The sequence below is a fragment of the Trichomycterus rosablanca genome, chromosome 1, assembly GCF_030014385.1.
Source record: "Trichomycterus rosablanca isolate fTriRos1 chromosome 1, fTriRos1.hap1, whole genome shotgun sequence".
In the NCBI taxonomy this organism is placed as follows: domain Eukaryota; kingdom Metazoa; phylum Chordata; class Actinopteri; order Siluriformes; family Trichomycteridae; genus Trichomycterus; species Trichomycterus rosablanca.
The window spans coordinates 51711729-51721775 of NC_085988.1; the positions used below are offsets into that span (position 1 = coordinate 51711729).

Sequence of the window (10047 nt, forward strand, 5' to 3'; positions counted from 1 at the left end):
CACAACACATATTAACACACCACCACCATGTAAGTGTCACTGCAGTGCTGAGAATGATCCAACATTCAAATAATACCTGCTCTGTGGCGGTCCTGTGGGGGTCCTGACCATTGAAGAACAGGGTAAAAGCAGGCTAAAAAAAAGTATGTAGAGAAATAGATGGACTACAGACAGTAATTGTAGAACTAAGTGCTTCTATATGATAAGTGGAGCTGATAAAATGGACAGTGAGTGTAGGAACAAGAGGTGGTGTGTAAATACATTTTGAACTTTGTTTTTTGTTTTGCATTGGTTGCTTGGAATACTGGCTACATTGCTTGTGACAGAAAGAGGAAGTTAGGGTCGGCCACCACCAGATTCCAGAGGAGGCAGGTGGTCAAAAACCATTGAGTGACTGCAAAAGACTTGGTGGCAGCAGGCATGCTAAAGGTCTCCATGCCCAAACTCCAATACATACGCCTCTATTGAATAAGAAGCACAAGGAAAGTTGATTCCACAGTGGTCTTGGGATTCTGTTCTGTGGAGCGATGAAACAGAATTGAAACTTTTCAGGCTTAATGGATCAGCGGTATGTCTGGAAGAAGAAAAATTAAGTAAATGCTAATAAGAACATATTGCCTGCAGTGAAGCAATGCAGTGGCACTGTAAACAGGCAGTGTGTGGAGGGCAAGATTAATTCAATCAAGTATCAGGAAATCCTAGAAGAAAAAATCATGCCTTCTGTAAAAAAAGCTGAAGCTTAGGTGTCATAGACCCTTCTGTTAGGGCAGTGATCCAAAGCATACCGCAAAGTCTACCAAGGCTTGGTCTCAAAAGTCCTGGAAGATTCTGTAGTGGGCGTCATAGTTGCCTGACTTGAACCCTCATGGACAATTTTCGGTAGAATTGATGAAGGCAGTTGCAGTTTGCAAACCCAAGATTATTAGTGTACTGAAGATACTTTAAGCACACTGCCAGAAGCTGGTGTCTGTCTAGCCATCACTTTTGCAGCAGGTTATAATAGCTGAAGGGGTTGAATAATTCTGAGACTGCAGTAGTCATTAGTCAGTAGTGGTATTTTGTGTTGAATATGGAGAAACCAATTGTGTTATTTTTATCAGCTGGTTTCCTAATGTGGCACGGTGGCTCAGTGGGTAGCACTGTTGCCTCACAGCAAGAAGGTCCTGGGTTTGATCCCCAGGCAGGGCGGTCCGGGTCCTTTCTGTGCGGAGTTTGCATGTTCTCCCCATGTCTGCGTGGGTTTCCTCCGGGAGCTCCGGTTTCCTCCCACAGTCCAAAGACATGCAGTCAGGTTAACTGGAGACACTGAGTTGCCCTATAGGTAAATGGGTGTGTGTCTATGGTGTTACTGTGTGCCTTGCGCCCATTGAAAAGCTGGGATAGGCTCCAGCACCCCTCCGCAACCCTAACTGGATAAGCGGTTAAGGTTTCCTAATAGTCTCTAAATTCAGCACATTTGTGTTAAGTTCAAAGGCTATCAGTCTAGTTATTGCAACACTTGTGAGGTTAATTACATCCCAATAGCTTTAATAACATTTGGATTAAAAATGCCCACAACTGCAGTGCATTGATGGGTTTTTTTATATTCATAATCAGATAATTCAGAAAATTCCAGAGAAAGCATAAAATGATTACTCAGCCTTTCCAGTTATACACACCAAGATTCCAGACACACTCTGCCTGGAAAGTATAAAAACCTTAAAAGCTTCACCAATACAAACATACAGTACATAATTAAATAGCACAACTTATTCCACCAGAGGAACAATGAATTTAATTTAGCAAATAACATGCAATAAAACTACTTTGTACTGAAAAAATAATTGTACAATAATGAAACTACTGTAGTGTCGCGACAAGCACAGTGGCTATCTTACAAACCTTGGTCATAAAGCTTCATTACACCCTGGACCAAGGTGCCAGTCCACCTCTGTGCACTCACCAATTCACTTGCGCCAAACTATTTAGAATAGTCCTGATTATGATTCCTACAGTTTCTTCTACATACCCAAATCAGGAAAATGGGACGGTATGGTAAATGCAATTAAAGCAGTATTTTTCTGCATTAATGCTACATCACAGAAGTGATGTAGCATTGGCCTTTGCCAATGGCACTGACACAACCCCATACCATGACAGTCCCTGGCTTTTGGACTTGTTGCTGATAGCAGTCTGGAGCACACAGCGCCCTTTGTTTCAAAAAAGATTTGGAAATACTGATTCAACTGACCACTATACACGTTTCCACTGTGTGATGGTCCTTTCCAGGTGCCCTAGAGCCCAGAGAACTTGACGCTGCTTCTGGACAAGGTTAAAATAAGGTTTCTTTTTTGCACAGTAAAGTTTTAAGTGGCATTTGTGAATTTTCTTCATTAGAAGCCCTACATTGCTCTTGTCCCGGCTTCTTTAAAATATGTTGCAGGCCTAAACATGCAGAAATATATGTCTATTAACAAATACATTGTAATGAAATATCCTGGGTTTATACTGTCTGCAAAGAAATAAAAGTCAACATAAATGTAAGAAACACTGCATTTTTTCTTTATTCATTTATTTTATTTTTAATACTGTCCCAACTTTTCCAGATGCCATGGGAGGGACTGTAGTTATCATGGTAGAGGTGGTAATGCAGGCTGTGAAAGAGGTTTATAAAATCTGTCTTTATTTATATGTCAGATATGATTGATATGACTTTATTGTACCTAGAAATTACTGGAAAAAATTCTGTGCTGTATACTTATTAAGAACTCAAAGTATCTTTGTGGGAAAACTGAATATTTCAGAAAAGTAGTTGATCTAATACCTGGTCTAATATGTTGTATTATGTATTATGTTGTTCACCCTGTTGGTGTTGACTAAAATAAAACAGATAATTAACATTAAATTTATACATTCATCTTCTGTAACTGCATAATTCTTATTAGGGTTTTAGTGGGTTTAATCATACAGGTTGCTATACACTTCATTCACTCACACCTAAAAAATTTTTGAGTAGCAAGTTTCTCTATTTGAATGTTTTTGAACTCTGTTGGCTTCGTCTTTTTGAAAGGTGTGAAAATATCGGAGTGAAACCCCCTACATAAAATCCACATGGACACTCGAGGAAACATGCGTTGCCAAAGCCCTGCCTACTTTAAGGAAATGTAACACAAATCATTTTAAATATTACCACCATTGGCATTGTATTAAAAACCGTATTAAAAGTGATTGGTGCATCTCTGTCTGTTGTTATTTTCTTTGTGAGCATCCAAAATTTATATTAATGTTTTGTGTTATCCATTTACTAAAAATGTACAAATCACGCATTCACTTTGTACATATAATCCTTTGTTACTAGCACAACAGGCTCAGATGGTATTTGGGTTCAGAGAATTCTTCATGCAGATATTACACTTTTTTTCTTTCAGAGCTATCACATGTTTTTGTATAACCATCCTTTTTTTTGTCTGATCCATTTTGAACGGTTGCTGCAAAAAGCTCTATTTTTGTGACCATAAAAATGGACACTAGCCAAACTCATTTTTTGTTTAGTTTACATCTAGTTTACGTTTGGAGTTGGATAAAAGAAAAAGCTTTTTTTCTGGCACACCATTAATAGTTTATTGGTGTGGAGGTGGCATTTAATTGCAGATGCGGAGAACTGGTGAGTACAAAATGCAAATCTTAATTTTTATTCCAGAAAGATACATTTTTTGTCTCTCCAACAATGCTTCAAATGTGGTATTACTACAGCTCTGGTTGTTTTAAATTCATAAAATTTTATATATAGTTGCCTATAGTGAGCATTTTATATGTATAGCTATTTTTATAGCCATTTTCTAAGTTTTAAAAATATGAACAATAAAAAATATAACCACTTTTACCAAGAATGCTAATAATTATGGAACCCTTTTCCAGAAAAGTTGGATGTTTTGTAAAATACAGTAAAAAGAAAAATCTGTGATTGATCTTACATTTTTATTTATCTAAGTAAAAAAGTTTCTCAATGTTTTTAATGATCACCTTCACTGCATTTTGTAAATAAAAATGAATGTAGAATCTGATGCCTACAAAACACTTAAAAGAGATAGATAGCAATATGTGTCAACAACGCTACACTGTTGTTAAACATGCAGGATGTTCCCTCCTGGGAAAAGATGTTGCCTTGATGGCAGCATGTTTCTCTCTAAAATCCCAATTTCTGACTCCACAACAAAGAAACCTTCACACAAATGCACATAACTCATGCTGTGTCCACTGATGCACCCGCATATCATGATGATCTCTTTGTGTAACAGTTTCAGGTGGCATTTCCTAATGCAGTCAAGTATTCTTGAGCCCATGTGACTATATTTATCATATGATAAACGGTTTCTACTGCAATACGCTCTGAGGGCACGAAATCATGCACATTCAACAGTAATTTTAGGCCTTGCCCTACACAGACAGATTTCTCTGGATTGCCTGAATCTTTCAAAGTTTAATGTATTAAAAAGCTTAATGATTCACATTCTTGCACTGAGAAATGTTTTTTTAACTGACTGACAATTCTCTTATGAAGTTTGTTACAAAATGATAAGCCACGACTCATCATTGCTTGCAAAGCAGTTGTTGGATCTTCCGTTTACACCTGATCATGATTCCCTCACCTGTTACCATTTCACCAGCCTACTGTGTGAGGAGTGTTTCAAAACAAAAATCATTTACATTTAAGCCACTGAATATTGCTCTTGATTCATTTTATGAAATATTTCCCATTACAATTTCCCTTCTGTATTATTTTAATAGACCTTAAAATGAATGTTCCTTCAGTGTTTACAGTAAAAACAAAATACATATTCATAGTAACAATTTCAAAGGTGTACAAAATAATGAACACCCATGTTTCAAACACAGGATACACAGCATCTCAGATGCATCAATAAGACATGCACAAATATATTTTGTGCCATTCAGGTTTGATGACTGTTGCTCCCACAGCAGTCTGTAAAGAACAGTGTATCCTGCACACTAGACACAAACTCAGTAGGATAGTGTGTAGAGCATCTATAAGTGTCTTAAGAACCATTTAACAATTGCCTATTTAGTTTCCAAATTCAAAGGACCCTAATAAAGTAGTTAACAGATTCCTATGGCTTAGTCAGGGGTCTCAAATTGCAGAGCATTTAGTGTGGTTTCTTGAACTTCACACATTGTAGGTGTAGTCCGTCAGATAGTCCTTTAGTCTATTGGGCAATGGAAGCTCCTGCACCTGTCGTGTAGTTTTGTTGATTGCGATTCGACACAAATGCTGTAGAGAAGGCATGGCTGTATAAATAGGAGTTTTAAGAAGCAGCTGCACTGTACCATTGGCCTGGCAGGATGTAGCAGTTTTATTAGAAGTCCTGGACAGTTGGACATAATGCTCCACCAGGTGAACCACACTGTCAAACTGTTTGAGTTTGGGCTTGACCAGCAGCACAGAGTCCAACTTGAACTTGCCTTCCTTGTACTCAATGCGCAAATTTGTGGGTCCAGCAGATGTCATGGCAGAGATGGTAAAAAGATAATCTCTTTGGCTGCTGTCCCTGACCAGAAATGTCCCCTCTGATGCATCCTGAAGGATTTCTTTGGCCTCATTAGCTGTCAGGCGCCCCCAGTACCAGCCTACCATCAAGAAAACAAAAACAAAAAAATGTTAGCTTGCAGAACTTAATTTACAATCTGTAGAACAATCAGAATCTGTTTTACCAGTCATGTACGATTCACTTAAAAGTGGACAAATCTTAGCAATTGCTCCTAATGACAAATGCAACAATTAACCAACAAGTACTAACAAGTGCAGGTTTTCTGACTTTTTTTTTTACACTGTTATTTCCATGTGTGCATACAAGCTTACATTATGCTATACATTATAACAACTGAATACTGATAGTTACACAAATGATACAATTTATACAGTTTAGTCTTTCTTTTGTTGCTCTTTTTATCAAATGGTCTTTGTTGAGCTGTATAAACTACAAGTGCTTAAAGGCATTTTTCTACAAATAGAATACTACATGTTTTGAAGCTAAAATAATACCCCGCTATTAACCCACAGTACTGCAAATAGAATCTATGAATACAAATAAAATTTTCTACAATCATATATACTTTTAGGAGCAACACAAAATGCAAGCGTTTTACAGTTTTGCATTTGAATTTACATTTATTTTATTTTTTATATATTCATTTATATAATATTTGTATATATCCAGCCTTGAAACTACACAGCTGTATTAACACAAAATTTAAAAAAAAAAAAAGTTGTAAAATAATGTTTTATTGTAAACCTGAAAGTGTGCAGCTTTGCCTCTTAAAATGAGTATTTTAATAGTTCTTGGTTTGACTGTAATCAACTAGATTTTGTATATTGTGTAATATTGGTGGTTAGGGGCATTAAAAATAGTAATTAATATGTTAATAATAATAATAATAATAATAAAAAAATAACTACACCAATAATAATAACAATGTTATATAAGCCTATTAATAGTAGTAAAAGCAGTAACCAGTAGTTGTAATAGTAAAAGTTGTAACCAGTAGATATAAAAAAAAAAGTCAAATTACAGTAGCAGCAGTGTAAAAAATAGATTCATTGTTTTTTATTGTTTGCCATTATTATTATTAATATTTTTTGTTGTTTTCTCCTAGGTAAACAAGCTACGCCTCATTAGGTTTTACTAAGCCATAATCAATTGATTGCAAAATAACGCAAGAACCAAATTTAAATAATAATTGGCCATTATTAGTTATGGTATAAAATTTGCTAGACCCACTATTCACTGATATCATATAATCAAATAATAATAATAATAATAACAATAATAATAATAGCCATAAATGAATAATACATTTGCTCGTAAAAGTGGTAGTAATAGCACTATAGTTGGTGTTATAAAAGTATTTAACTTTTAGTAAAAGATGTATTAATAAAGCGATGTTTAGTTGGAAATGCTTTATTAATACAGCTTTTACTAAACTAGTACTACTACTACTACTACTGCTGCTGGTATTGCAATAAAAATAACAACTACTGAATTCTATTACTATTTTATTACTCTACTATTACTAATAACATCTACTATAATAATAACAATAACATAATAGCAATAATAGGATGAACATAAAATGACATTTTTGTGCTGTAATTACAACATATTGTTTTGTGATGTATTTATTTGATACTACATTTCTATTTCTATCAGTAAAAATGTACAGAAAAATTTGAAATTACAGGACATAAAAATATCATTTTTATATGTTAATCCTATGAATTTATTGTTGTTATTAATATAGTACATATAATTAGTATATAATATATACATATAACAACATATAATTAATAGCAGAAGTAATCGGAAGTAATAGTGTTCAGTAGCTGTTATTTGTAAAAGCTGTTTTAAAGCATATAGAAAATATAAAAGCTTAAAATGCAGTAAGTATTAAATAAATAAATAACAAAACAATATGTTTAAAGTATAACCTAAAAATGTAATTTTATTTAGGTCCTATTATTATTATTTTGTTGTTGTTGTTAATAGATATTATCATTAATTAGAAGTACTCAATAGTAATAGAAGTCATTAATAGTAGAAGTATTCAATATTTTAGTAGGTCTACTTAAAGGCTAAGGCATTGCATAAAACTGCTAAACTACAACATTTAAATACATGTAAAGCAATAGTAAAAAGAATTATTTGATTGTAAAGGCTACTGGTTTAATAATAAGTGTACGATTTTATGTTATTTGTAGTATTTGTAGTGATGCTTACTGAAGCATATATATTTGTAGAGTGCGCATGCAACAAGAGGTTTGTATATGAAATGCTGAGTATTGGGAGTAGTGCTGCAGGTGTACCGGTGTTGCGCAGGTCTCTCATGGCGGCTGCGGAGATGCGCTGGTGCTCGGGTTCAGCTGCTCTGTCTGTCTCTGTGGTAATACTGCTGCCGCTACTGCTGCTGGCGCTACTGCTGCTGGCGCTGTGCTGATCCCCGCCGGCCTCCGCCGAGTGGCAGGTCATTGAAGAGCAGCGATACACATCCGGCCAAGAGCCCTCAGTCACTCATATATACACACCCGTAAACACCCGTACTCGCAACCATGCGTACAGAAAGCGGCACACAACTATCACAGGGTTACCATCAGCCTAAAAAAACACCAAAACAAAACAATAGGCAACACAAAATGCAATTAGCAGTGAAATACAACTATAAAATAGTCAGATTTAGTAACATAACGTATGCCCTAAATTTAGAATAGGTAACAAGAAATAAAGCAATACAGAGTTCTACAATAAAATGTGTTACATATTTTACGTTTGACACCAACACAAGTGGTGACCTGTAACTGTACACAATTAAATTAACAATAACGTTTACATTTTATAATTTTATTTCGGATTAATTAAGTAAATAGGTTAATTCAAGGTAAAGCTTTTTAGTGTAACCTCACTGTGTTCCGTACATTTTTATTGATTCCCAATTACAGTTCAGTGTAAAGAGGCAGCAGGGGGTCTAACACTCACATTTGCATTTTAGGCCAATATATGTTTAATTTTTAGAAGTCGGTTTAAAAATAGCGACTGATTTTCTCTTCATTAATGCTTGTTTACTGCTCCTTGTGTGTTTAATTACATTTGGCGAAAAGAACAGGGGTCGTTTTATTAACACAAAACAAAGATGGTTCATATGTTGTAGTGTTTTTGTTTTCATGTTGTTTTCTATTGACTATTTAATTAATATACTATAGAATTCAATTCTAAATGTCAGTTGTTTTGGACACCGAGGCGCTTGGAATACTGTGTGCAATACAGTGACTTTACTCTGTATAATAAAAACGATAAGACAGAGTGCATTAATAACGTGCTTATGTAGCACTCGTAGGTTGTGCAATACGCGGAATCACAGTTCACAGGCGTAGGTTATTTTCCGAACTGGCCAGATCTCTTCTAAGAAAACTCACGGGCACCAATTTCTCCCAACCTAAACCTAGTGGGAAATGATTAAAAGACTAGAATGTTTATTTTTTACAGCGTTTATTTAAATTTCAAATACTTTAGCTTGCACGTCGCGGATTAACCAGTGATGCAAATTACTAAATACTAAACACAACATCGAAAAAATTAGTAAATGAGTAAAAACCAATAAATCATTCTACAGTGGACTGATTATATAGAATCCTACTGAATAATCATGACAGTCATATACTGAAGGGATGTAGTGAATACTCACCGATGGTGTTGTCTGAGAGAAATGTCAGGGACTTTCACTTTTCCAGCCCGACATGTTGAGATTGTTTGGCACGCACAGTTACTCCAAAGAGCGACCTCGGTGTGGTTCCGCACTGACGCGGTGTCTCATCAGCATAAACATTCAATTTACTCACAAAGCCTGCGCGGTAGAAATCCTCGGCGCGTACTGCTATGCTCATGTTCCACTTGGCATCGATGTTGTTTTCCGGCTGATATAGCCGAGACTGTACAGCGAGAATAAACAAAGCGCTGCCAGATCAGCATCCCAGCATCAACATGTCAAAATGTCGCTTAACCTCGTCGGGGGAAAAAGAAAACGCATGATGTTAGCTGAGCGTCTGTCAAAGCCTGAGCGCAGAGCTGGTTCTTCTCTCTGTCTGTTATGAACCGAGTAATCTCCATTGAACACGTACACACACACACACACACACACACACACACACACACACACACACACACACAAAGCGCGATTTCCAAGAACTTTCCAGGAATCTTGGTTCACGTGGTGTAGAGAGCCGGGCTGTTTCTTAAGGTGGTGCCAAACATTTTTGACTAGGCAGGTTAATTAACAGGGACATTTTAATCAAGCTAGATTAACAAACTTGCAGAAAACAGAAAAAATAGGTTTTAATAATTTAACATTTAAATAAGTAAAATTGTTATTTATTATTATTGCCGTTGTTATTATTATTATTTTTACAAATAAATTAAACAATTGCGAGGAAATGTTAAATCATTAAACCTGCAGTGCTGTGCAGTTTGGATACCTTGTTTGAATTCCACATTTTGATGATTT

General features: G+C 35.6%; 1 protein-coding gene across 1 annotated transcript; it reads right to left on the reverse strand.

Annotated features, from left to right (window-relative positions):
* Window positions 1-4695: 4695 nt before the first annotated feature.
* socs2 (suppressor of cytokine signaling 2) lies at window positions 4696-9583 on the reverse strand. The gene is made up of 3 exons (XM_063004060.1): window positions 9232-9583; window positions 7859-8147; window positions 4696-5625 (listed from the first exon to the last, which is right to left on the reverse strand). The coding sequence occupies exons 2-3, from the start codon at window positions 8019-8021 to the stop codon at window positions 5165-5167; spliced, it is 624 nt and encodes a 207-aa protein (XP_062860130.1). The 5' UTR covers window positions 8022-8147; window positions 9232-9583; the 3' UTR covers window positions 4696-5164.
* Window positions 9584-10047: the final 464 nt, after the last annotated feature.